A 27558-nucleotide genomic window follows, 5' to 3' on the forward strand; every position below is an offset into this window, starting at 1 on the left:
TCCTGTTGTATTCCTCCTGTTCTCTTCCCTCTCCTGCTGTCTTCCTCCTGTTCTCTTCCCTCTCCTGCTGTCTTCCTCCTGTTCTCTTCCCTCTCCTGTTGTCTTCCTCCTGTACTCTTACCTCTCCTGCTGTCTTCCTCCTGTTCTCTTCCCTCTCCTGTTGTCTTCCTCCTGTTCTCTACCCTCTCCTGCTGTCTTCCTCCTCTCCTGCTGTCTTCCTCCTGTTCTCTTCCCTCTCCTGCTGTCTTCCTCCTCTCCTGTCGTCTTCCTCCTGTTCTCTTCCCTCTCCTGTTGTCTTCCTCCTGTTCTCTTCCCTCTCCTGCTGTCTTCCTCCTGTTCTCTTCCCTCTCCTGTTGTCTTCCTCCTGTTCTCTTCCCTCTCCTGCTGTCTTCCTCCTCTCCTGTTGTCTTCCTCCTGTTCTCTTCCCTCTCCTGCTGTCTTCCTCCTGTTCTCTTCCCTCTCCTGCTGTCTTCCTCCTGTTCTATTCCCTCTCCTGCTGTCTTCCTCCGCCCCTCTCCTCCTGTTGTCTTCCCTCCTCTCCTGCTGTCTTCCTCCTCTCCTGCTGTCTTCCTCCTGTTCTCTTCCCTCTCCTGCTGTCTTCCTCCTGTTCTCTTCCCTCTCCTGTTGTCTTCCTCCTGTTCTCTTCCCTCTCCTGCTGTCTTCCTCCTGCTGTCTTCCTCCTCTCCTGCTGTCTTCCTCCTGTTCTCTTCCCTCTCCTGCTGTCTTCCTCCTCTCCTGTTCTCTTCCCTCTCCTGCTGTCTTCCTCCTCTCCCGTTGTCTTCCTCCTGTTCTCTTCCCTCTCCTGCTGTTTTCCTCCTGTTCTCTTCCCTCTCCTGCTGTCTTCCTCCTGTTCTCTTCCCTCTCCTGCTGTCTTCCTCCTGTTCTCTTCCCTCTCCTGTTGTCTTCCTCCTGTTCTCTTCCCTCTCCTGCTGTCTTCCTCCTCTCCTGTTGTCTTCCTCCTGTTCTCTTCCCTCTCCTGCTGTCTTCCTCCTGTTCTCTTCCCTCTCCTGCTGTCTTCCTCCTGTTCTATTCCCTCTCCTGCTGTCTTCCTCCGCCCCTCTCCTCCTGTTGTCTTCCCTCCTCTCCTGCTGTCTTCCTCCTCTCCTGCTGTCTTCCTCCTGTTCTCTTCCCTCTCCTGCTGTCTTCCTCCTGTTCTCTTCCCTCTCCTGTTGTCTTCCTCCTGTTCTCTTCCCTCTCCTGCTGTCTTCCTCCTGCTGTCTTCCTCCTCTCCTGCTGTCTTCCTCCTGTTCTCTTCCCTCTCCTGCTGTCTTCCTCCTCTCCTGTTCTCTTCCCTCTCCTGCTGTCTTCCTCCTCTCCCGTTGTCTTCCTCCTGTTCTCTTCCCTCTCCTGCTGTTTTCCTCCTGTTCTCTTCCCTCTCCTGCTGTCTTCCTCCTGTTCTCTTCCCTCTCCTGCTGTCTTCCTCCTGTTCTCTTCCCTCTCCTGCTGTCTTCCTCCTGTTCTCTTCCCTCTCCTGCTGTCTTCCTCCTGTTCTCTTCCCTCTCCTGCTGTCTTCCTCCTGTTCTCTTCCCTCTCCTGCTGTCTTCCTCCTGTTCTCTTCCCTCTCCTGCTGTCTTCCTCCTGTTCTCTTCCCTCTCCTGCTGTCTTCCTCCTCTCCCGTTGTCTTCCTCCTGTTCTCTTCCTCCTGTTCTCTTCCCTCTCCTGCTGTCTTCCTCCTGTTTTCTCCTCCTGTTGTCTTCCTCCTGTTCTCTTCCCTCTCCTGCTGTCTTCCTCCTGTTCTCTTCCCTCTCCTGCTGTCTTCCTCCTCTCTGCTTGTTGTGATTCCTTACTGCCTGGTGGTGATTCACTCTGCAGTGTCAGGCTCTGTGTTTCTGTAACAGTGGCAGTAATTCTATCCTTCCTAATCAAACACATCCTAGACAGAGATCTGAGTCACAGTAGCCCAGGGAGCCAGGGCTTCTGAAGGGAAAAACACAGGTGCTGATGTCAGCCTTTTATCTCACTGACCTGAATGAGTGAGTGGGTAGGGTTTTACAACAACAGGATCTGAATGAGTGTTAAGTAGAATGAGTGGGTAGCGAGGGTTTTACAACGGTAGCATCATGAGGCTTTTTCTAGACTGGATTTGTCACAGTCAGAGGCTAAATTCAGTCACCACATGTTTCTGTGGTTTGACACACTTTCTTAGGAAGCGTGTGTAGGTTGCAGATCTGGGTTCATATAATATTTGAAATCTTTCAAAGTACTATGAGTGTTTGCTATAGTCTACCTGGAGTGGCAGACTACTCTATTGGTTCCATTGCACCATGCAAGCTCAATTACGTACATCTTAAGTATTTGGATTTGGATACTATGAACCCAGGATTTGGATTCTATGAACCCAGGTCTGGTGTCAAAGGGAAGATTTCAGTTTCCACATGTAGCTCAATCTGTCCCATATACCGGTTTGGTTTGACACACTTTCCTGGGAATGAAAAGGAATGTGTAGGTTGAGCATGGTTGGTTGGTTATGTAATTCTTTCCCTGACTGGGCAGTGTTTCTCTTGCTGTGGAGTGCACTATCCCTCAGACGGTTTAAAGTATAGCTATACAAATAAGCTGTGAAAGGCTGTTTTAAATGGTCCTTGACGTGGACAGTGTGTGAGACTACCTCAGTTATTGCAGAAGGGAAGGAAGGAAGCTACATGTAATTGGTTTGGAACAGCCCTGTACAGTTGACCCCTCTCTGCCTCGCCCGGGGTGAAACTTAGTTGTCGGCAATGTTCCCTCAAACAAAATGTCGTCACTGAGTAAATTTCAGGTTTACTGAGTGCAAACTTGAACATTGTGGAAATTCTGTGCATCTTCTGGCGTGTGTTTACTGTGAACACTGAGGCTGTACCCGTGAACACTGAGGCTGTACCCGTGAACACTGAGGCTGTACCCGTGAACACTGAGGCTGTACCCGTGAACACTGAGGCTGTACCCGTGAACACTGAGGCTGTACCCGTGAACACTGAGGCTGTACCCGTGAACACTGAGGCTGTACCCGTGAACACTGAGGCTGTACCCGTGAACACTGAGGCTGTACCCGTGAACACTGAGGCTGTACCCGTGAACACTGAGGCTGTACCCGTGAACACTGAGGCTGTACCCGTGAACACTGAGGCTGTACCCGTGAACACTGAGGCTGTACCCGTGAACACTGAGGCTGTACCCGTGAACACTGAGGCTGTACCCGTGAACACTGAGGCTGTACCCGTGAACACTGAGGCTGTACCCGTGAACACTGAGGCTGTACCCGTGAACACTGAGGCTGTACCCGTGAACACTGAGGCTGTACCCGTGAACACTGAGGCTGTACCCGTGAACACTGAGGCTGTACCCGTGAACACTGAGGCTGTACCCGTGAACACTGAGGCTGTACCCGTGAACACTGAGGCTGTACCCGTGAACACTGAGGCTGTACCCGTGAACACTGAGGCTGTACCCGTGAACACTGAGGCTGTACCCGTGAACACTGAGGCTGTACCCGTGAACACTGAGGCTGTACCCGTGAACACTGAGGCTGTACCCGTGAACACTGAGGCTGTACCCACTTTAAGTTAGTTTTAACAGTGGCCAAGTAGGCTACTGTGGCTATTTGATCATAATGTAGGTCTACCAGATCATAATGTAGATCTACCAGAGTGGCCTACCATCAAAAACAACGGAGAAAATGCATCCCATAACATTTTAACATGGAAATAGCTGTTCTATTCAGGTCCCTTCTGGATCAAAATAAACATGCAGGACTTGACATAAACTTGTTTATCCACTTGTCCTTCAGACAATGTGGTGACTGAAAATTTAGTTTTTTTACGCAAGAAATCACTTGACAAAATAAAATGCATCATTATTCCCATAACATTATTATAGATAATCAGACAAATTATGCTACCCTCTTCCTATTGGCTACTTAGCTTTTTCAACCTGTCTCAAAATACAACACTGTCCCTTTAAAACCAAAAAAAAGCTCTTTACCTGACTCGCTTTTCAAAGATGTCTAGAAATGTACACGTTTTGTGTTCTTGTATGAAGCAATCACTCCCCCATTGATGACTACACATGATCTATATCTGGGCTAATAACTCACTAACTAGCAAAGGATATGAACAAATGTACACACGTTGCTACATGTAGCTCTCACTTTGATCTCAAAACAAGCTCATCTACTCACGACAACTAATGCTGTTAACACAGTCCAGTTCAAAGTGAATGGCACAGATCCATATATGGCAGTGGTCTCTTTGCATATAGGCCTACTGCAGCTCTGATTGGTTATGGCACACCGGCTTGTGTAGAGTATGAGCCTTTGTCGTGCCTGTCAATGCAATAAATTTCTACTTCGATGCTTTCTGCCTACAACAAAATCTCTTGCATAGTTAGTTTTTCATACCAGCATGCTGACCACACTGCTCGCGCGTGTCAACGAGCGCCATGTGGGTGATTGAAAGATAAAATGAGGTCCACACTCCAGTCCAGTTGGTGGTGGTAATGCACCTAAAGTTGGTTGCCAACCGCCATATAAAGTCCAAAGAAGGAGAAGAAGCCTGAAGGAGGAGAGATTACTAGAAATGAACTTTTACCCTTTTATCTGTGGACTAATTGTTGGAGTAGAGGACCTTGTGCATTTCAGGTAAAATAACAACCCAATGTTTATATCCCAGGACAAATTATCTAGCAACAGCAAGCTAGCTAAATTTCCAAATGTTTAATGCTTTTTGACCTGCCCCAAATGAATATAGTTAGTTCAGAGTTTGTTTTGATATTTTGACCTGCGTGTCCTGATCGTGTCTGGTGTGGGTGGACGAAATCACATGCGCAGCGGTCTGGTCAGCATGCAAGTCTTGCATAGTTTTTTTATTTTGATATGTTGCATTGAAAGTGGCAAATATTGCGCTGATTCGATCACAATTCCCACAGTAAAGGGAAACGTTGATGGTGTTAACTAACGGGGGAAAAGTCTAGAAAGCTGTGTGAAGTTAAATTTCGTTGTTCTCTGTGCGGGCTGATATTTCTTCTGCATGGCAGTCCCTGGGGAGCTGCATACATGTGCACGCTCGCAGCATACAGGAAATGTTGGTTGTAGGTTCATTATTTGGCAGCAAAAGTGTTTTGTTTTGTACTTTTTGAAATGTAGGCTTATGTCTTAAATGCAGTAAAGAGTGCGATGTATTTCCATGTTGCTCCATAAAGCTTATCAAAAGAGTTATTGTTATTGACAAAAAGGGTTATTGTTGCTAATGACAAAGAAAAGGGTTACTGTTGCGAATGACAAGGAAAAGGGTTACTGTTGCGAATGACAAAGAAAAGGGTTACTGTTGCGAATGACAAAGAAAAGGGTTACTGTTGCTAATGACAAAGAAAAGGGTTACTGTTGCTAATGACAAAGAAAAGGGTTACTGTTGCTAATGACAAAGAAAAGGGTTACTGTTGCTAATGACAAAGAAAAGGGTTACTGTTGCTAATGACAAAGAAAAGGGTTACTGTTGCTAATGACAAAGAAAAGGGTTACTGTTGCTAATGACAAAGAAAAGGGTTACTGTTGCTAATGACAAAGAAAAGGGTTACTGTTGCTAATGACAAAGAAAAGGGTTACTGTTGCTAATGACAAAGAAAAGGGTTACTGTTGCTAATGACAAAGAAAAGGGTTACTGTTGTGAATGACAAAGAAAAGGGTTACTGTTGCTAATGACAAGGAAAAGGGTTACTGTTGTGAATGACAAAGAAAAGGGTTACTGTTGCTAATGACAAAGAAAAGGGTTACTGTTGCTAATGACAAAGAAAAGGGTTACTGTTGCTAATGACAAAGAAAAGGGTTACTGTTGCGAATGACAAAGAAAAGGGTTACTGTTGCGAATGACAAAGAAAAGGGTTACTGTTGCTGATGACAAAGAAAAGGGTTACTGTTGCTAATGACAAAGAAAAGGGTTACTGTTGCTAATGACAAAGAAAAGGGTTACTGTTGCGAATGACAAAGAAAAGGGTTACTGTTGCTAATGACAAAGAAAAGGGTTACTGTTGCTAATGACAAAGAAAAGGGTTACTGTTGCGAATGACAAAGAAAAGGGTTACTGTTGCTAATGACAAAGAAAAGGGTTACTGTTGCGAATGACAAAGAAAAGGGTTACTGTTGCTAATGACAAGGAAAAGGGTTACTGTTGCGAATGACAAGGAAAAGGGTTACTGTTGCGGATGACAAGGAAAAGGGTTACTGTTGCTAATGACAAAGAAAAGGGTTTACTGTTGCTAATTACAAAGAAAAGGGTTACTGTTGCTAATTACAAAGAAAAGGGTTACTGTTGTGAATGACAAAGAAAAGGGTTACTGTTGCTAATGACAAAGAAAAGGGTTACTGTTGCTAATGACAAAGAAAAGGGTTACTGTTGCTAATTACAAAGAAAAGGGTTACTGTTGCGGATGACAAGGAAAAGGGTTACTGTTGCTAATGACAAAGAAAAGGGTTTACTGTTGCTAATGACAAAGAAAAGGGTTTACTGTTGCTAATTACAAAGAAAAGGGTTACTGTTGCTAATGACAAAGAAAAGGGTTACTGTTGCTAATGACAAAGAAAAGGGTTACTGTTGCGAATGACAAAGAAAAAGGTTACTGTTGCTAATGACAAAGAAAAAGGTTACTGTTGCTAATGACAAAGAAAAGAGGGAGCACCAGTAATTTCTTTATTTTTACTTCACCTTTATTTAACCAGGTAGGCTAGTTGAGAACAAGTTCTCATTTACAACTGCGACCTGGCGTAGTGAAGGGTGAGCGCCAGTAATGACAAAGAAAAGCATTGGGAAGGGAAGAAAGGGTTAGAAAGAGTCCCAAAGTTATTTGTTGTGCCTGTAGCCTACTAGATCAGTCACACTAGTTCTCCTTAGCACTACCCACCCACTCAGCCAATGTTATCTCACTTTGCATTCCACTCTCTTTGTGTGAGTTGGTGCTCTACTGTCATCAACAACTGTGTTGCTAGTCAGATCCATCTGTCATGATTCTCAAAGAATAAAAAGCTTAACAATTATTGCCTTTCTGCATCCATTAACAATAATCATTCTAACAATTCCAGATTTCTCAAATGGAAAGCTGTTTATATACTATTTCACTCTCAACCCGTAATCCAATCAAACAATGATAATCCACAACTATAATCCACCCACGGTAATCTGAGTCCATGTGCCCCTTCCCTCACCTCTCCTCCTGTGTGGTCAGCTGTTTGGGTATGCTCCATGTCTCCTGTCCCTACCATCACAGGAGTCTATCCCCCCTGAGCGTGGCTACACTCCTCACCCAGCTGTACTCCTACTGTCCCCCGCCTCAACCCCTGGACTCTCTGACTCTAAAGTCACCTCCTTCCCCATGTCAGTCTTTCCTGCTCCTCCACACATCACCTACCTGACCCCCTGCCTCAGCCCCACTGGTCATATCTGTCCCTGACCCCCTGCCTCAGCCCCACCGGTCATATCTGTCCCTGACCCCCTGCCTCACCCTCACTGGTCATATCTGTCCCTGACCCCCTGCCTCAGCCCCACTGGTCATATCTGTCCCTGACCCCCTGCCTCAGCCTCACTGGTCATATCTGTCCCTGACCCCCTGCCTCAGCCTCACTGGTCATATCTGTCCCTGACCCCCTGCCATACCCTCACTGGTCATATCTGTCCCTGACCTCCTGCCTCAGCCTCACTGGTCATATCTGTCCCTGACCCCCTGCCTCACCCTCACTGGTCATATCTGTCCCTGACCTCCTGCCTCACCCTCACTGGTCGTATTTGTCCCTGACCCCCTGCCTCACACTCACTGGTCATATCTGTCCCTGACCCCCTGCCTCAGCCTCACTGGTCATATCTGTCCTTGACCCCCTGCCTCAGCCTCACTGGTCATGTCTGTCCCTGACCCCCTGCCTCACCCCCACTGGTCATATCTGTCCCTGACCCCCTGCCTCAGCCTCACTGGTCATATCTGTCCCTGATCCCCTGCCTCAGCCTCACTGGTCATATCTGTCCCTGACCCCCTGCCTCAGCCTCACTGGTCATATCTGTCCCTGACCCCCTGCCTCAGCCTCACTGGTCATATCTGTCCCTGACCCCCTGCCTCAGCCTCACTGGTCATATCTGTCCCTGACCCCCTGCCATACCCTCACTGGTCATATCTGTCCCTGACCCCTGCCTCAGCCCCCCTCCCCTCCCCTCTAAAGAAAGCTGTGTTCTACCAGCAGAGCTCCCAGACCAGAAGAACCAGAGCTCTAACAGTCACTGGAGTTGAGGAGCCCATGGTAATGTTATCCAAATCTACCTGCTGTACATCAGTAATGTTGTCCCATTCTATATACTGTACATCTATCTACCTGCTGTACATCATTGTTGTGTCCCATTCTATATACTGTACATCTATCTACCTGCTGTATATCAGTGCACCTCTGCCATATGAATATCCTCTCTGCACCATTTTAGTTTTGTCCCCCTCCCTCCTCACAAACGTTATGTATCAAGCTGGTGGTTAAGAAGTTAGGACTTAGAGACGAGACCACCTGTTTCTCCTCCTGCCTCTGTGTTGTGACCCCTCAATGGGAGAGTTCAGCTCACTTACCAAGTCAATAAGCGTATACATTTCTTCATATGAACTTCAGTGGCTGTGAATTTGTACTTGTACACGTATGTGCGTGTGGTTGTGTTTGCTGCTCCCCTGATAGGTCCACACATCATCACCGCCTGGGATGTATTTTAATCTGTAATGAGCAGTTTGAGTGTACTTAAGTATGTTAGGTTGTACAGTAAGGTTTGAGTGGCTTACTATATACAGTGCATTCGGGAAAGTATCATACCCCTTAACTTTTTCTACATTTTGTTACGTTACAGGCTTATTCTAAAATGAATTAAATAGTTTTTTTTCCCTCATCAATATTCACACACTACCCCATAATGACAAAGCAAAAACAGGTTTTGAGAAATGTTTGCAAATGTATAAATAACTGAAATATCACATTTACATAAGTATTCAGACCCTTTACTCAGTACTTTGTTGAAGCACCTTTGGCAGCGATTGCAGCCTAGAGTCTTCTTGGGTATGACGCTACAAGCTTGGTACACCTGTATTTGGGGAGTTTCTCCCATTCTTCTCTGCAGATCCTCTCAAGCTCTGTCAGGTTGGATGGGGAGCGTTGCTGCACAGCTATTTTCAGGTCTCTCCAGAGATGTTCGATCAGGTTCAAGTCCGGGCTCTGGCGGGGCCACTCAAGGACATTCAGAGACTTGTCCCGAAGCTACGCCTACGTTGTCTTGGCTGTGTGCTTAGGGTCGTTGATCTGTTGGAAGGTGAACCGTTGCCCTAGTCTGAGAACCTGCTCCAGAGCACTCAGGACTTCATCAAGGATCTCTCTGTACTTTGCTCCGTTCATCTTTCCCTTGATCCTGACTAGTCTCCCAGTCCCTGCTGCTGAAAAACATCCCCACAGCATGATACTGCCACCAGCATGCTTCCCCGTAGGGATGGTGTCAGGTTTCTTCCAGACGTGACGCTTGGAACTCAGGCCAAAGAGTTCAATCTTGGTTTCATCAGACCAGAGATTATTGTTTATCATGGGCTGAGTGAGAGTCCTTTAGTTGCCTTTTTGGCAAACTCCAAGTGGGCTGTCGTGCCTTTTACTGAGGAGTGGCTTCCATCTGGCCACTCTACCATAAAGGCCTGATTGGTGGAGTGCTGCAGAGATTGTTTTCCTTCTGGAAGGTTGTCCAATCTCCACGGAGGAACTCTGGAGCTCTCAGTGACCATCGGGTTCTTGGTCACCTCCCTGACCAAGGCCCTTCTCCCCCGATTGATCAATTTGGCACGGGCGGCCAGCTCTAGGAAGAGTCTTGATGGTTCCAAACTTCTTCCATTTAAGAGTGATGGAGGCCACTGTGTTCTTGTGGACCTTCAATGCTGCAGACATTTTTTGGTACCCTTCCCCATTTGTCCCTCGACACAATCCTGTCTCGGAGCTCTACGGACAATTCCTTCAACCTCATGGCTTGGTTTTTGCTCTGACATGCACTGTCAACTGTGGGACTTTCTATAGACAGGTGTGTGCCTTTCCAAATCATGAACAATTAATTTAATTTACCACAGGTGGACTCCAATCCTGAGTGACGCAGCGGTCTAAGGCACTGCATCTCAGTGCTTGAGGCGTCACTACAGACACCCTGGTTCGATTCCAGGTGGTATCACAACCGTCCGTGATTGGGAGTCCCATAGGGCGGCGCACAATTGGCCCAGCGTTTTCTTAACCTGTTTTCGCTTTGACATTATGGGGTATTGTGTGTAGATTGATGAGGGGGAAAAAAATAATTGAATCTATTTTAGAATTAGGCTGTAACGTAAAGAAATGTGGAAAAGTTCAAGTGGTCTGAATAATTTTCCGAATGCACTGTATGTTAGGTTGTATGTATGTTTGACTGAGTCTTACTATATATGTCAGGTTGTATGTCAGGTTTGAAAGCTGTTCTATGTGGTTTGTTTGTCATTGTGTGTTTGTTTTTTCTAAAGCTGTCCTGCTTCTGCTGGCCTGCTTCTGTGAGTTTCTGAGGAGCCGCAGTATTGTAGTACAATAGTACTAGGCTACTTGTTGTACTGCAGTACTGTTTTTTGTTGTCAATAAGCCACTCCCACTGTTTCTATATTTCTTATCAATGTGTAAAAAAAAAAAAATACAGTTTACACACAAGCTTCTTCCAGGTCTCCATATTGTCCGGCGCGAATAACTTTTGCTTCTCTTGCTTGGTTCAGTCTCAGTCGGCAGCCTATGCCCTGACCACACCAGGCCTACCTCCAGGATGGGAGGAGAGGAAGGACGCCAAGGGACGCACGTATTACGTCAATCATAACAACCGCTGCACCACCTGGACCAAGCCTATCCTCCAGGTACATAGAGGCCTCACCTGGTGCACAGAGAGACTGCATGGGCTTACTCCTCCTTCCCTCTTCTGTCCTCATTCCATCGGGGCATTTCTCTTGGCCTGGGTACAACATCCACTGTTTTCTTTGTCCCTCTCTTCCTCTCGTCCTGCCTTAAAGTGTGGCTCTAGGTGCATGTCTTACTTCAGGTCACCTTGAGTTTGTGTCCCTCTTCCTCCCTCTCCTCTCTTACTCTGTTTCTGACTATGTGCCAAATACTAACTTGAGAAATGTGCACGTAACTCCTAAGTATTGATGAATGGGAGATTTCAGTGGAAATTTAAAGTGGTGTGAATGTATCTCATGCATTCTATCTACACACATTGGATGATCTCTGCCTGATCATCTCCTTACACTGTAACTTCCCTCACATTTCATCTGTCTATCACACACAGCCTTGTTCCTCCTTCTACCTGTGTTAACTAAAAAGTCTCTCCCTGACAGCACGCTGAAGACGAGGCGAGTTCCTCTGACTCCGGGGCTGCAGCTGAAGCCGCCTCCACCTCTTCCTCAGCCAACAACAATAGCCACCTGATTGAACCGCAAATACGCCGCGCCCGTAGTCTCAGTTCCCCTACCGTTACCCTGTCCTCCCCCGTAGAGGTGAGATTATCCAGCCTGTCCTGTAGGACTTCCTTACTTCAATCTCTCCTATCTACCTAACTGATGAGAGCGCCCCACCACCATCCTACCCGCCCTCTAGACAACACTTTTCTTTCCTCCCCTTTTCCATCATCTGCTTTACTCCCGTCTAACATTCTCTGTTTCGTCATCTGCTTTCCTCCCGTCTAACATTCTCTGTTCCGTCATCTGCATTCCTCCCGTCTAACATTCTCTGTTCCGTCATCTGCATTCCTCCCGTCTAACATTCTCTGTTCCGTCATCTGCTTTCCTCCCGTCTAACATTCTCTGTTCCGTCATCTGCATTCCTCCCGTCTAACATTCTCTGTTCCGTCATCTGCTTTCCTCCCGTCTAACATTCTCTGTTCCGTCATCTGCTTTCCTCCCGTCTAACATTCTCTGTTCCGTCATCTGCATTCCTCCCGTCTAACATTCTCTGTTCCGTCATCTGCTTTCCTCCCGTCTAACATTCTCTGTTCCGTCATCTGCATTCCTCCCGTCTAACATTCTCTGTTCCGTCATCTGCTTTCCTCCCGTCTAACATTCTCTGTTCCGTCATCTGCTTTCCTCCCGTCTAACATTCTCTGTTCCGTCATCTGCATTCCTCCCGTCTAACATTCTCTGTTCCGTCATCTGCTTTCCTCCCGTCTAACATTCTCTGTTCCGTCATCTGCATTCCTCCCGTCTAACATTCTCTGTTCCGTCATCTGCTTTCCTCCCGTCTAACATTCTCTGTTCCGTCATCTGCATTCCTCCCGTCTAACATTCTCTGTTCCGTCATCTGCTTTCCTCCCGTCTAACATTCTCTGTTCCGTCATCTGCATTCCTCCCGTCTAACATTCTCTGTTCCGTCATCTGCACTCCTCCCGTCTAACATTCTCTGTTCCGTCATCTGCTTTCCTCCCGTCTAACATTCTCTGTTCTGTCATCTGCTTTTCTCATGTCCTACCTCTCGTCTCTGATTCAGGTTCAGGCTCTCTTCCTTCTTCATCCTACCTCTATCATGTCCTGTCTGTCTCCTCTTTCTGTCTTTCAGGTTCAGTACCACTCTGTTGCATGCCACTGTTCTCTGTCCTTCTCTTCCCTTGACCGTTGTAATGCTGTTTACCTCATGTACTCCTTCTCTGTCAGTACTTTCACCACCTTCAGTTTAACCTGTGGTCCCGTGTGGCTCAGTTGGTAGAGCATGGCGCTTGCAACGCCAGAGTTGTGGGTTCAATTCCCACGGGGGGACCAGGGTTCAATTCCCACGGGGGGACCAGGATGAATATGTATGAACTTTCCAATTTGTAAGTCGCTCTGGATAAGAGCGTCTGCTAAATGACTTAAATGTAAATGTAACCTCATGTTACGCTGTGAGAGCATCTTTCATCTGAAGATCATTTTGAAGCTGACATTTTATTTTTAAACACCACTACCTTCAAGCAATGTCATTCAATTCAGTAATCTGAATATAATAATGGATTTCAAAGTGCTGAAGTCTGACTGACTGTTGAACCATGGTGAGGCTTGGCATGGCTTAGCTATGATAATCTCCTCAACGTGTGATCTCTCCAGAGTTAGCTAAGGCTACATCCCAAATGGCTACCTATTCCCTACATAGTCCGTATTGGGTTCTGGTACAAGGTAGTACACTGCATCATGAATAGGGTGCCATTTGAGATGTAAGGAGAGAGACACATTCATATGCAGCCCAGGCAATGGACTGAAACTCCATAGGCTAGAGAGGGAGAGATTCATTCATATGCAGACCAGGCAATGGACTGAAACTCCATAGGCTAGAGAGGGATAGATTCATTCATATGCAGACCAGGCAATGGACTGAAACTCCATAGGCTAGAGAGGGGAGGGGAGGGGGGGGGGGGGGATTCATATGCAGCCCAGGCAATGGACTGAAACTCCATAGGGGAGGGAGGGAGAGATTAATTCATATGCAGACCAGGCAATGGACTGAAACTCCATAGGGGAGGGAGGGAGAGATTCATTCATATGCAGCCCAGGCAATGGACTGAAACTCCATAGGGGAGGGAGGGAGAGATTCATTCATATGCAGACCAGGCAATGGACTGAAACTCCATAGGGGAGGGAGGGAGAGATTCATTCATATGCAGACCAGGCAATGAACTGAAACTCCATAGGGGAGGGAGGGAGAGATTCATTCATATGCAGACCAGGCAATGAACTGAAACTCCATAGGGGAGGGAGGGAGAGATTCATTCATATGCAGACCAGGCAATGAACTGAAAATCCACAGCTTATGGATGCAGGACCCTGTCCTGGAAGTGGGTCATGACTAATCTGCTATGAGATGCAATGAAAGCACTGAACGCTTTAGTTATTCTCCATGTGACAAGTTTACCTGTGATTGGTCTAGGCTTGTGACAGTAGGGCACAGCCCTCCTTATTGGTGACCGGATGCAGTCGGCCAAAGTGCACCAGATGTAAGAAGAGGGTAATATTATGTGGTGGACTGAACGGCTCTGATGTGTGACTTGATAAACCACACATCAGTATTCTGTTACATCCCCTGTCCGTTAACCTCACCCCCCCAGACTATGGGCAGAAGGAAGTGTTTCCATTGAGCTTCCGAAAAGATCATCTGGTTCCCAGAGTCCACAACCACAGATGTGACAGTCTACACAGCCCATTATTACATTTATCAGCCTCATCTAAAAGTCCCGGACGTTATGTCACAATAGATTGAGTGGCTCTGCTGCTTTTGGCTGGATGGGAATATGTGGGACAAAGCTCCCCCTGTTATTTCTCTGTCTGTCATACCCTTTGTTAAGCCTTATTGTGGTATTGAATCATTTGTATACACTGTGTGGAAAGGGAATGGCTGAGAAATAGTTTTTTTAGGATGCTTCTTAGGAGATGACACATATATATTCTCAGTTCAATGTGTTGATAATGTGCTTTCTGAGAACTTGGTGGCAGTGGGATCCTTTTTTTTCTTCTTTTATTGTCTTTAACGACGTCTTCTGATTTCTGCCACCACTTGATTTGAGAATGTTTCGTTACCAATAAAGAGTATAGAAGGTGTTCGATATCCAGGCGGAAGGAGAGAACCAGAGAGGTGTTCCTTTGGGTCATCTAGAAGGTGTGTTGGTGACCTGTGTTCGGGTGATGTTGAAATGTTACATAATCGTGATGAAGTGAGGTTAGCAGCTGTTGGCCCTATCAGGTTAACCTCACTCATCACTGCGTGTGCGTGTGCGTGTGTGTGTGTGTGCGTGTGTGCTTAGCCTTAGATTCAGGGGAATGTTGTGATTTAAATGATTATTGTACTTTTTTTAATGGTATTTTTGTGTTTTAAAAACCTCAGTCTAAGCCGTCTATTTGTGGAAAAATCTCCCTGATTAACTCTTTAGTCATATCCCAGTTTAACCTGATTTACAGTTGAAGTCGGAAGTTTACATACACTTAGGTTGGAGTCATTAAAACTCGTTTTTCAACCACTCCACACACTTCTTGTTAACAAACTATGGTTTTGGCAAGTCAGTTAGGACATCTACTTTGTGCATGACACAAGTCATTTTCCCAACAATTGTTTACAGACAGATTATTTCCCTTATAATTCACTGTGTCACAATTCCAGTGGGTCAGAAGTTTACATACACTAAGCTGACTGTGCATTTAAACAGCTTGGAAAATTCCAGAAAATTCTGATAGGCTAATTGACATAATTTGAGTCAATTGGAGGTGTACCTGTGGATGTATTTCAAGGCCTACCTTCAAACTCAGTGCCTCTTTGCTTGACGTCATGGGAAAATCTAAATAAATCAGCAAAGACCTCAGAAAAACAATTTGTAGACCTCCACAAGTCTGGTTCATCCTTGGGAGCAATTTCCAAACACCTGAAGGTGCCATGTTCATCTGTACAAACAATAGTACGCAAGTATAAACACCATGGGACCACGTAGCCGTCATCCTGCTCAGGAAGGAGACGTGTTCTGTCTCCTAGAGATGAACATACTTTGGTATGAAAAGTGCAAATCAATCCCAGAACTACAGCAAAGGACCTTGTGAAGATGCAAGAGGAAACAGGTACAAAAGTATCTATATCCACAGTAAAACGAGTCCTATATCGACATAAAAAAACATAACCTGAAAGGCCGCTCAGCAAGGAAGAAGCCACTGCCCCAAAACCACCATAAAAAAGCCAGACTACGGTTTGCAACTGCACATGGGGACAAAGATTGTACTATTTGTAAAAATGTCCTCTGGTCTGAGGAAACAAAAATAGAACTGTTTGGCCATAATGACAATCGTTATGTTTGGAGGAAAAAGGGGAATGCTTGCAAGCCGAAGAACACCATCCCAACCATGAAGCACGAGGGTGGCAGCATCATTTTGTGTGTGTGCTTTGCTGCAGGAGTGACTGGTGCACTTCACAAAATAGATGGCATCATGAGGTAGGAAAATTATGTGGATATATTGAAGCAACATCTCAAGACATCAGTCAGGAAGTTAAAGCTTGGATGCAAATGAGTCTTCCAAATGGACAATGACCACCAAGCATACTTCCAAAGTTGTGGCAAAATGGCTTAAGGACAACAAAGTCAAGGTATTGGAGTGGCCATCACTAAGCCCTGACCTCAATCCTATAGAAAATGTGTGGGCAGAACTGAAAAAGCGTGTGCGAGGAAGGAGGCCTACAAACCTGGCTTAGTTACACCAGCTCTGTCAGGAGGAATGGGCCAAAGTTCACCCAACTTATTGTGGGAAACGTGTGGAAGGCTACCCGAAACGTTTGACCCAAGTTAAACAATTTAAAGGCAATGCGACCAAATACTAATTGAGTGTATGTAAACTTCTGACCCACTGGGAATGTGATGAAAGAAATAAAAGCTGAAATAAATCGTTCTCTCTACTATTATTCTGACATGTCACATTCTTAAAATAAAGTGGTGATCCTAACTGACCTAAGACCTAAATTGTGAAAAATTGAGTTTAAATGTACACTTCCAACTTCAATTGTAACTCTTTAGTCATTTCCCAGTTTAACCATTTGCTTAAGGCCTTGCCTACACCTAGCAACTTGTTTTTTAAATGATATGAGCAAAAAATATTCAGTTTACTTTGGAACAGCAGACAAAATGAACGGGCCTGTTTATATAATGAAAATGAATTCGGAGGGAAGAAATGATTACATATTAAATCATTAGACCTCTCACCAAAGACATCAGTCATACAAAAGTTGTACTTAAATCCAACCTGGTTCACTAACAGATAAGAAAGAATGTCTCACACCTTGTTCAAGAATGGCAGTTTTCCCTTTATTCAGATTACGACCTCTCACTTTCGGTTATTTGAAAATGAAATTGTCTCAAAGGTTGCTATTTTTAAAACAAGCCATAGAAAGTTGGTTGCAATTTCAGTTTAATCCAACAGAAAAGAGAGGACAAATAATACAACAAATATTCTGGTTAAACTCAAATATACTAATTGATTAAACAATTATTATTCTTTTTTTTAAATAAAAAAAGGTATAATCTTTGTAAATGATATCATAAATAGGACTGGTGGAGTTATGTCTGCTCGACCCAAAAATACAACCAAATAATTGCAGCATTACCACAAAAATGTAAGGGGGAAAAGTAAGGAACTTGTCTGTTGGCCCTACATTAAAGACCAAAATTGGTTAAAGAAAATGTGATGAATAAAAAAGTATACGAGTTTAATTTAAGGACCAAAGACCCAATGGTCACTCTGACAGAGCTATAGTTCCTCTGTGGAGATGGGAGAACCTTCAAGAAGGACAATCTTCTCTGCAGCACTCCACCAATCAGGCCTTTATGCTAGAGTGGCCAGACGAAAGCCACTCCTCAGTAAAATAGACATGACAGGCCACTTGATGTTGGCCAAAAGGCACCTAAAGACTCTTAGACAATGAGAAACAACATTCTCTGGTCTGATGAAACCAAGATCGAACTCTTTGTCCTGAATGCCAAGTATCACATCTGGAGGAAATCTGGCACCATCCCTACGTTGAAGCATGGAGGTGGCAGCATCATGCTGTGAGGATGTTTCCAGCGGCAGGGACTGGGAGACTAGTCGGGATCGAGGAAAAGATGAACAGGGCAAAGTACAGAGAGATCCTTGATGAAAACCTGCTCCAGAGCACTCAGGACCTCAGACTGGGGAGAAAGTTCACCTTCTAACAGGACAACGACCCTAAGCACACAGCCCAGACAACGAAGGAGTGGCTTCGGGACAGGTCTTTGAATGTTCTGGAGTGGCCCGGACTTGAAACCGATCGAACATCTCTGGAGAGACCTGAATATAGTTGTGCAGCAACGCTGCCCGTCCAACCTGACAGAGCTTGAGAGGATCTGCAGAAAACAATTGGAAAACCTACCCAAATACAGGTGTACCAAGCTTGTAGCGTCATACCCAAGAAGACTCGAGGCTGTAATTGCTGCCAAAGGTGCTTCAACAAAGTACTGAGTAAAGGGTCTGAATACTTATGTAAATGTTGTATTTCGGGTTTTTATTTTTAATAAAATAGCAAAAAATAAAATATGAACGTTTTGCTTTGTCATTTTGTGTAGATTGATGAGGGGAAAAAACGATCAATTGTAGAATAAGGCTGTCATGTAACAGAATTTGGAAAATGTCAAGGGGTCTGAGTACTTTCCGAATGCACTGTATACATTTTTTTTTTTACATGTATTTAACCCCTTTTTTTGTCACTAAACTATCTCCATATATACTTCCATTCATGTTTTTTTATACAGGTACTGGTGACCTTAAGAGGTACCTGGTGACCTGAGACTTTTGGGCATTCTAGAGCAAAACAACCGAAATGTACGCGTTCGTGAGAGACTCAACTTTCCACATAGGGGTCATATTAGTGTGTAGCTCAAACTGTTTGGACGCTACAGAGAGAAGTTGGCAGACGAGGCTGTACCGACTTCAGACTAGTCCCTTGATGCTTGTGGGGGTCATAGAGCAAAACGGTGTTCATGAGAGTCTCGTCTTTTCACAGAAAAAGTTTGTAGAAGACTGATTTTTCCAGATGTCTCATGGTATGACAAACACCATTCTAGCTTTGCCACCTTTCACTGCAGATGCGGGAGGCGGCGATATCAGCGGTGGATTTTAAGACACAGCCCATGCTAAAGAAAACATCTCTCTAGCTTAAACTGCTGGATTTTGATGGGGATTTACTTATTTAGATTGACGCATGGGTGCGTCGATAGACTCTTAAGGGATTTTAAATACTGTTCATTATCAGATGTGTCATTAATTGTATTATAAGACCTCAAGCTAAAGGAACATGAATAGGCGGGAGGGGTCAGGTGGTAATCTCCCTCTAGACTTGTTTGTTTATTACAGCAATTAAAGCCCACAGTTAATTACACTAACGGGCCTCAGGTCATATGTAATTATGATGCTGCATTAGCTTAGAAACCACGTGAACCAAGTTGTTGTCTCTTATGGTTGGCACTGTAATACAATGTATGTACAGAATCAAAATGAAGTTGTTTTCATGGCAGCCTCATCTCAGGGTGGTGAGGAACTGTCTGGAGAGGTAAACTGGAAGGAGAGTTAATTAAAGATTGGACGAGGGACTGGGGAAGTGTTTTTCTCAGACTGACGCAGAGAGTAGATTGAGGTGAAGACCTCAACTTGTCAAAGTGGTCATTTTACTTTTTTCATAGGAGATAACAGAATAATTAAGACAACCTTTTCTCTTGTATTAAAAGTCAGATATCATCAAGGAGCAGAAAGATAATCTTTTTTAAGGGGTGTGTAGGTACTGGCCTAATTTAAGTTGAACATATTTGCTTTTAAAAGTGATTAGCAAGTTAAGACTGTAGAAATCAGAACTTTTTTCCGTGCAACAAATTGTGGCTACTTGCTAGGAATTTCCTTAGTGTGTGACACACAGGAGCTAAAGACATCCACGTCTATATGAGTCCTTACTTCACATTCTAATTTGTTCCGTTGGGTTCTGTTCTACTCTAGGGGGCGGCCAACAACATAGCTGTGCGTCGGGCGGTGAAGGACACCCTCTCCAACCCCCAGTCCCCCCAGCCCTCCCCCTACAGCTCCCCCAAATCAGGACATCAGGCCCAGCAGAGCTTCCTGCCCCCGGGGTGGGAGATGAGGATAGCACCCAACGGAAGACCCTTCTTCATTGACCACAACAGCAGGCTCACCACATGGGTGAGATGATACTGCTACTTCTTCTTCCCTCTTCTTCGTTTTCATCATCGTCTTGCAGCTACTAGTTCTACTGCTACTGTACAGTATCAGCCAGTCCTCATACACTCCCTGCCCCATGGCCCTTCTCCTTGGCCCTTCCCCTTGGCCCTTCCCCTTGGCCCTGCCCCTTGGCCCTTCCCCTTGGCCCTTCCCCTTGGCCCTTCCCCTTGGCCCTGCCCCTTGGCCCTGCCCCTTGGCCCTGCCCCTTGGCCCTGCCCCTTGGCCCTGCCCCTTGGCCCTGCCCCTTGGCCCTGTCCCTTGGCCCTGCCCCTTCCCCTTGGCCCTGCCCCTTGGCCCTGCCCCTTGGCCCTTCACCTTGGCCCTTCTCCTTCCCCTTGGCCCTGCCCCTTGGCCCTTCACCTTGGCCCTGTCCCTTGCTCTTGGCCCTGCCCCTTGGCCCTGCCCCTTCCCCTTGGCCCTTCCCCTTGGCCCTTCCCCTTGGCCCTGCCCCTTGGCCCTTCCCCTTGGCCCTGCCCCTTGGCCCTGCCCCTTGGCCCTTTCCCTTGGCCCTGCACCTTGCCCTTGGCCCTGCCCCTTGCCCTTGGCCCTGCCCCTTGGCCTTGGCCCTGCCCCTTGGCCTTGGCCCTGCCCCTTGCCCTTCACCCTGCCCCTTGGCCCTGAACCTTGCCCTTGGCCCTGACCCTTGGCCCTGCCCCTTGCCCTTGGCCTTGCCCTTGGCCCTGCCCCTTGCCCTTGGCCCTGCCCCTTCCCCTTGGCCCTGTTATCTGCTGCTGTCTGGTAATAATGCTAACCATTTTGTTTTATGTTCTTTTGACTGTTAGTAAAGTATTGACCTGCCCAGGGACTATAGAACATTAGCTGGATATATCTGTCATATTTACAGATTGTTGATCAATGCAAATTGGTGATGTTCTGCCAAGTTGACGAACAGCCAACAACAAAAAAAAGCTTTCTGCGCAGACCCATTTGTCTAAAAACAGTTTCTGAGCCAACAGCTAACAGCTCTAGTCTACAGTATAGACTAGAGGGCGCGATGCCGACCTCTGGTGTACAAAGGTAGTATCAAAACATTTCACTCAATCTCATTTCGTCAGCCCCACTATACAGTAGTTGGACCTCCTTAAGAAATGTAATCAATTCGAGTGTAGTAGGAGAGATTGTATTGAATGTGTTTTTTCCCAAGCGAAGTGGGGACATTTTATTTTTGTGTGGTTAATAAAGATTGTGTGTATAGTTATCTATCTGAAATTAAATGATTGGCCCCTCCTGTGTCAAATTGACAACACATTGGATTATTTAGATTTGAACGTTGTCTCTCTCTCTCTCTCCTTCCTCTCTCTCTCTCTCTCTCTCCTTCCTCTATTTCCCCATCAGGAGGACCCGAGGTTGAAGTATCCAGTCCACATGAGAACAAAGGCCTCTCTGGACCCTGGTGACCTGGGGCCTCTTCCTGTAAGTAGAGTTTATAACCTCTTTTGAACCCTTCATAACCCCTTTATAAACCCTTCATAATCTTTATCTCCTGAAAGACCAAGTACTCTCCAGCTCACATTTCCTCTGGATTATCTTAATGCACATTTTTTTCCAACATTAAACAATCACATATCACCTTTACAGAATGGGGGCGAAATCATCAATGTACAAAATATGCAGCATTAATTGTTGTTTCTCAGAATAATTTTCCGTTCTGAGATTATATCTAGGGCCGAGACGATACCAGTATCACCATACTCGTGGCAAGGAAACAAAACACAAAGTGGATGTAACTTATTTAGATAAACAGCCCTAATGTTGGAAACAAACATCATAATGTTGTCATCCAGAGTCACATGTATTTATTTTCCAAGCTGTAGCACATCATATTTTACATACAGCAGGTTTTTAAAAGGACCAAAGAGTGTCGATCAGCTTCGTGTTTTCATTGTTGCCATGGGAAAAGTATTGCGAAGCTGGTATCGTCCCAGACCTAATTAATACATGCTGACATTTTGCCTGGTCCTCCTTTTGAGGTTGTTATTGTAGAACTGCTTAAGTCATGGACTGGCCTGGCAAAGCTTTGGAGTGGAAGCACACATTACCTTTTGTTTTCTGGAGTGTGGGAATGAAGCAAGCCGGGCGGACACAGTGTGAAACGAGAGTAGAGTATTGCTGAATTCCAAATGTGAATCGATCACTAGCCTCTACTACCTAGGAACTCTGTAGCTCTAAAGACACTGGGTATAAGTAGGGATGTGCATCTTTCCCTTTCAAGACGATTCGATACGTATCTAGATACATGGGCTCTGATAAGATATAGGAACCCTACGTTTTAGTTTGAAACAGTTCGGTTTGATTAGAGGAACGAATCAATGCGATTTGGTTCGACGCAATACGAACATTTGTTGCATAATCACATTCATTTTCCATTCTAAATTAAAATCTGCTGCTGATGAAGCTCATGAGCTGGGCCTCTCTGAGCTGGGCCTCTCTGAGCTGGGCCTCTGAGCTGGATCTGTGTGTGTTAATGATCTATATGTTTATGGTGTATGTAAGCCGTAAGGGAAACTGGGCATCTACCATACCACTATCAGCTAGGGGAGAAATGTTTTCTGTTTGTCCCCATTTTTGTATATTAAAAGTGTTAGCACTAGTGATGTATCAATATCTATATATGTTTTTACCATCTTTACCCTATATATCTAAAAATGACCATATATATACTGATTGTTTCAAGCAAAACTACCAAAACTATTGCTGAGAGCGAACCTGAACAAGTGAAAGAATCTGATGTAAGCCCAGATCAGCATGTATAGGCAGATAGCTTTAACTTTTAAGGCTACTTTTATCCTGGGAAAACACCATTTTCAACAGCGCATTTGATAAAATAATAACCTAGCAAATGACATTGGTTGTCACTCAACCAGTGGTTAGAGCGGTAGACTAGTAACCGAAAGGTTGCAAGATCGAATCCCCGAGCTGACAAGGTACAAATATGTCGTTCTGCCCCTGAACAAGGCAGTTATAACACACTGTTCCCCGGTAGGCCGTCATTGAAAATAAGAATTTGTGCTGAACTGACTTGCCTAGTTAAACAAAGGTAAAAAGCCTAATTCCGCGCAAGTCGTCATAGAAACATTTGAATGCTGAAGGTGACGAGCTGATGTGCAAGATCAGAAATAGGCCTCTACCTCTCGTAGATCAGCACGCGAATCTGCACTCAACGAGCTGTTTGACCAGGCTACTGATATTACTGGGGTTGTTCGGCAAAATGGCTTGTAGATCAAAGATTGTCAACGTAATTGCATGCTTAGTTTGACCGTGACGGAGAAGATGCAGTTGGCACAAAATATTAGGTATTTTCTGAAGGTTGAAAGAAAGTAATTTGAGCAACAAAAAAAAAAAAAAAAAGCGGCAATTCGTAACGTTTGAATCTATTTCCTGACCGGTGCTTGCTACATTCGGATCTGTTTGGGGTACCACTGACCGATGCTTGCTACATTTGGATCTGTTTGGGGTACCACTGACCGATGCTTGCTACATTTGGATCTGTTTGGGGTACCACTGACCGGTGCTTGCTACATTTGGGTCTGTTTGGGGTACCACTGACCGGTGCTTGCTACATTCGGATCTGTTTGGGGTACCACTGACCGACGCTTGCTACATTCGGATCTGTTTGGGGTACCACTGACCGGTGCTTGCTACATTCGGATCTGTTTGGGGTACCACTGACCGGTGCTTGCTACATTCGGATCTGTTTGGGGTACCACTGACCGGTGCTTGCTACATTCGGATCTGTTTGGGGTACCACTGACCGGTGCTTGCTACATTCGGATCTGTTTGGGGTACCACTGACCGGTGCTTGCTACATTCGGATCTGTTTGGGGTACCACTGACCGACGCTTGCTACATTTGGATCTGTTTGGGGTACCACTGACCGATGCTTGCTACATTTGGGTCTGTTTGGGGTACCACTGACCGGTGCTTGCTACATTCGGATCTGTTTGGGGTACCACTGACCGATGCTTGCTACATTCGGATCTGTTTGGGGTACCACTGACCGGTGCTTGCTACATTCGGATCTGTTTGGGGTACCACTGACCGGTGCTTGCTACATTCGGATCTGTTTGGGGTACCACTGACCGGTGCTTGCTACATTCGGATCTGTTTGGGGTACCACTGACCGGTGCTTGCTACATTCGGATCTGTTTGGGGTACCACTGACCGGTGCTTGCTACATTCGGATCTGTTTGGGGTACCACTGACCGATGCTTGCTACATTCTGATCTGTTTGGGGTACCACTGACCGATGCTTGCTACATTCGGATCTGTTTGGGGTACCACTGACCGATGCCTGCTACATTCTGATCTGTTTGGGGTACCACTGACCGATGCTTGCTACATTCTGATCTGTTTGGGGTACCACTGACCGATGCTTGCTACATTCTGATCTGTTTGGGGTACCACTGACCGATGCTTGCTACATTCTGATCTGTTTGGGGTACCACTGACCGATGCTTGCTACATTCGGATCTGTTTGGGGTACCACTGACCGATGCCTGCTACATTTGGATCTGTTTGGGGTACCACTGACCGATGCTTATCGGCGAATCGTTACATCCGTACGTAGAAGCAATTCTCACAATTTCACAAACCCTCACTTCGAGGAGAATGCACACACTTGACATGTAGCTGTACCCCTTATTCTTCTAAATGAAATGAGGCTTCCTGGCGCTAGTGGTGTGTTTGTTTTCTCTCTGTTCTCTCCATGGCGTGGGGGGGACGTCTTATGTGCCACGCCCGTCTTACTGGCAGACCCTACCAAACCTACCAGAGGAGGTTGGTGCTGAATGCAACCGTACAGCGCAGCCTCCCTCTGCCTGCCTTGTCTTACTGTGACTGCCTGCCCTATGCCCTGTGCTGCAAACTGCACTCGCTATCTCTCTCTCTCATAACTGGCATGATGGTTGGATGACAGTGTTGTCTCATCGCTCCCCCCTCCTCTCTCTATGCTCGTTTCCCCCCATCACCCCCTTCTCATTCTCCATCAGAGTCTCCCAGCCCACACCCAGCCCCCCCCAGTCTACACAATGTTCAGTGTCTGGGGTAGTGGTCCCCAGGGAGGTTAGTGGTCCCCAGGGAGGTTAGTGGTCCCCAGGGAGGTTAGTGGTCCCCAGGGAGGGCAGTAGTGTCTCCCAGGGAGGGCAGTAGTGTCTCCCAGGGAGGGCAGTAGTGTCTCCCAGGGAGGGCAGTAGTGTTTCCCAGGGAGGGCAGTAGTGTTTCCCAGGGAGGGCAGTAGTGTTTCCCGGTGAGGGCAGTAGTGTTTCCCAGGGAGGGCAGTAGTGTTTCCCAGGGAGGGCAGTAGTGTTTCCCAGGGAGGGCAGTAGTGTTTCCCAGGGAGGGCAGTAGTGTTTCCCAGGGAGGGCAGTAGTGTTTCCCAGGGAGGGCAGTAGTGTTTCCCAGGGAGGGCAGTAGTGTTTCCCAGGGAGGGCAGTAGTGTTTCCCAGGGAGGGCAGTAGTGTTTCCCAGGGAGGGCAGTAGTGTTTCCCAGGGAGGGTAGTGAAGAGGGCAGTAGTGTCTCCCAGGGAGGGCAGTAGTGTCTCCCAGGGAGGGCAGTAGTGTCTCCCAGGGAGGGCAGTAGTGTCTCCCAGGGAGGGCAGTAGTGTTTCCCAGGGAGGGCAGTAGTGTTTCCCAGGGAGGGTAGTGAAGAGGGCAGTAGTCTCCAGGGAGGGTAATGAAGAGGGCAGTAGTCTCCAGGGAGGGTACTGAAGAGGGCAGTAGTCTCCAGGGAGGGTACTGAAGAGGGCAGTAGTCTCCAGGGAGGGTACTGAAGAGGGCAGTAGTCTCCAGGGAGGGTACTGAAGAGGGCAGTAGTCTCCAGGGAGGGTAATGAAGAGGGCAGTAGTCTCCAGGGAGGGCAGTAGTCTCAAGGGAGGGTAATGAAGTGGGCAGTAGTCTCCAGGGAGGGTAGTGAAGAGGGCAGTATTCTCCAGGGAGGGTAGTGAAGAGGGCAGTCGTCTCCAGGGAGGGCAGTGGTCTCCATGGAGGGCAGTGGTCTCCAGGGAGGGTAGTGGTCTCCAGGGAGGGTAGTAGTCTCCAGGGAGGGTAGTAGTCTCCAGGGAGGGTAGTAGTCTCCAGGGAGGGTAGTAGTCTCCAGGGAGGGTAGTAGTCTCCAGGGAGGGCAGTAGTCTCCAGGGAGGGCAGTAGTCTCCAGGGAGGGCAGTAGTCTCCAGGGAGGGCAGTAGTCTCCAGGGAGGGCAGTAGTCTCCAGGGAGGGCAGTAGTCTCCAGGGAGGGCAGTAGTCTCCAGGGAGGGCAGTAGTCTCCAGGGAGGGCAGTAGTCTCCAGGGAGGGCAGTAGTCTCCAGGGAGGGCAGTAGTCTCCAGGGAGGGCGGTGAAGAGGGCAGTGGTCCCGTGGAGGGCGGTGAGGAGGGCAGTGGTCCCGTGGAGGGCGTTGAGGAGGGCAGTGGTCCCGTGGAGGGCGGTGAGGAGGGCAGTGGTCCCGTGGAGGGCGGTGAGGAGGGCAGTGGTCCCGTGGAGGGCGGTGAGGAGGGCAGTGGTCCCGTGGAGGGCGGTGAGGAGGGCAGTGGTCCCGTGGAGGGCGGTGAGGAGGGCAGTGGTCCCGTGGAGGGCGGTGAGGAGGGCAGTGGTCCCGTGGAGGGCGGTGAGGAGGGCAGTGGTCCCGTGGAGGGCGGTGAGGAGGGCAGTGGTCCCGTGGAGGGCGGTGAGGAGGGCAGTGGTCCCGTGGAGGGCGGTGAGGAGGGCAGTGGTCCCGTGGAGGGCGGTGAGGAGGGCAGTGGTCCCGTGGAGGGCGGTGAGGAGGGCAGTGGTCCCGTGGAGGGCGGTGAGGAGGGCAGTGGTCCCGTGGAGGGCGGTGAGGAGGGCAGTGGTCCCGTGGAGGGCGGTGAGGAGGGCAGTGGTCCCGTGGAGGGCGGTGAGGAGGGCAGTGGTCCCGTGGAGGGCGGTGTGGAGGGCAGTGGTCCCGTGGAGGGCGGTGTGGAGGGCAGTGGTCCCGTGGAGGGCGGTGTGGAGGGCAGTGGTCCCGTGGAGGGCGGTGAGGAGGGCAGTGGTCCCGTGGAGGGCGGTGAGGAGGGCAGTGGTCCCGTGGAGGGCGGTGAGGAGGGCAGTGGTCCCGTGGAGGGCGGTGAGGAGGGCAGTGGTCCCGAGGAGGGCGGTGAGGAGGGTAGTGGTCCCGAGGAGGGCAGTGCTCCCGTGGAGGGCGGTGAGGAGGGCAGTGGTCCCGTGGAGGGCGGTGAGGAGGGCAGTGGTCCCGTGGAGGGCGGTGAGGAGGGCAGTGGTCCCGAGGAGGGCGGTGAGGAGGGTAGTGGTCCTGTGGAGGGTAGTGGTCCCGTGGAGGGCGGTGAGGAGGGTAGTGGTCCCGAGGAGGGTAGTGGTCCTGAGGAGGGTAGTGGTCCCGAGGAGGGTAGTGGTCCCGTGGAGGGCGGTGAGGAGGGTAGTGGTCCCGTGGAGGGCGGTGAGGAGGGTAGTGGTCCCGTGGAGGGCGGTGAGGAGGGTAGTGGTCCCGTGGAGGGCGGTGAGGAGGGTAGTGGTCCCGTGGAGGGCGGTGAGGAGGGTAGTGGTCCCGTGGAGGGCGGTGAGGAGGGTAGTGGTCCCGTGGAGGGCGGTGAGGAGGGTAGTGGTCCCGTGGAGGGCGGTGAGGAGGGTAGTGGTCCCGTGGAGGGCGGTGAGGAGGGTAGTGGTCCCGTGGAGGGCGGTGAGGAGGGTAGTGGTCCCGTGGAGGGCGGTGAGGAGGTAGTGGTCCCGTGGAGGGCGGTGAGGAGGGTAGTGGTCCTGTGGAGGGTAGTGGTCCCGTGGAGGGCGGTGAGGAGGGTAGTGGTCCCGAGGAGGGCGGTGAGGAGGGTAGTGCTCCTGTGGAGGG

At 47.9% G+C, this 27558-nt stretch overlaps 1 protein-coding gene across 19 annotated transcripts in view; it reads left to right on the top strand.

Moving 5' to 3' along the window:
* nedd4l (NEDD4 like E3 ubiquitin protein ligase) overlaps nucleotides 1–27558 on the top strand; it is a 118886-nt gene that overhangs the window by 67129 nt on the left and 24199 nt on the right. For 10 of the 19 annotated variants that reach the window (XM_055864131.1, XM_055864137.1, XM_055864145.1 and 7 more), the window contains 7 exons: nucleotides 8195–8251; nucleotides 10501–10527; nucleotides 10741–10875; nucleotides 11353–11511; nucleotides 19504–19704; nucleotides 21079–21156; nucleotides 24496–24519. In XM_055864131.1, coding sequence (XP_055720106.1) covers nucleotides 8195–8251; nucleotides 10501–10527; nucleotides 10741–10875; nucleotides 11353–11511; nucleotides 19504–19704; nucleotides 21079–21156; nucleotides 24496–24519 — 681 coding nt within the window. The remainder of the gene's footprint in view (nucleotides 1–8194; nucleotides 8252–10500; nucleotides 10528–10740; nucleotides 10876–11352; nucleotides 11512–19503; nucleotides 19705–21078; nucleotides 21157–24495; nucleotides 24520–27558) is intronic. The other 9 variants (XM_055864103.1, XM_055864185.1, XM_055864178.1 and 6 more) reach the window with 4 other exon arrangements.

The sequence above is a fragment of the Salvelinus fontinalis genome, chromosome 2, assembly GCF_029448725.1.
Source record: "Salvelinus fontinalis isolate EN_2023a chromosome 2, ASM2944872v1, whole genome shotgun sequence".
Taxonomy (NCBI): Eukaryota; Metazoa; Chordata; class Actinopteri; order Salmoniformes; family Salmonidae; genus Salvelinus; species Salvelinus fontinalis.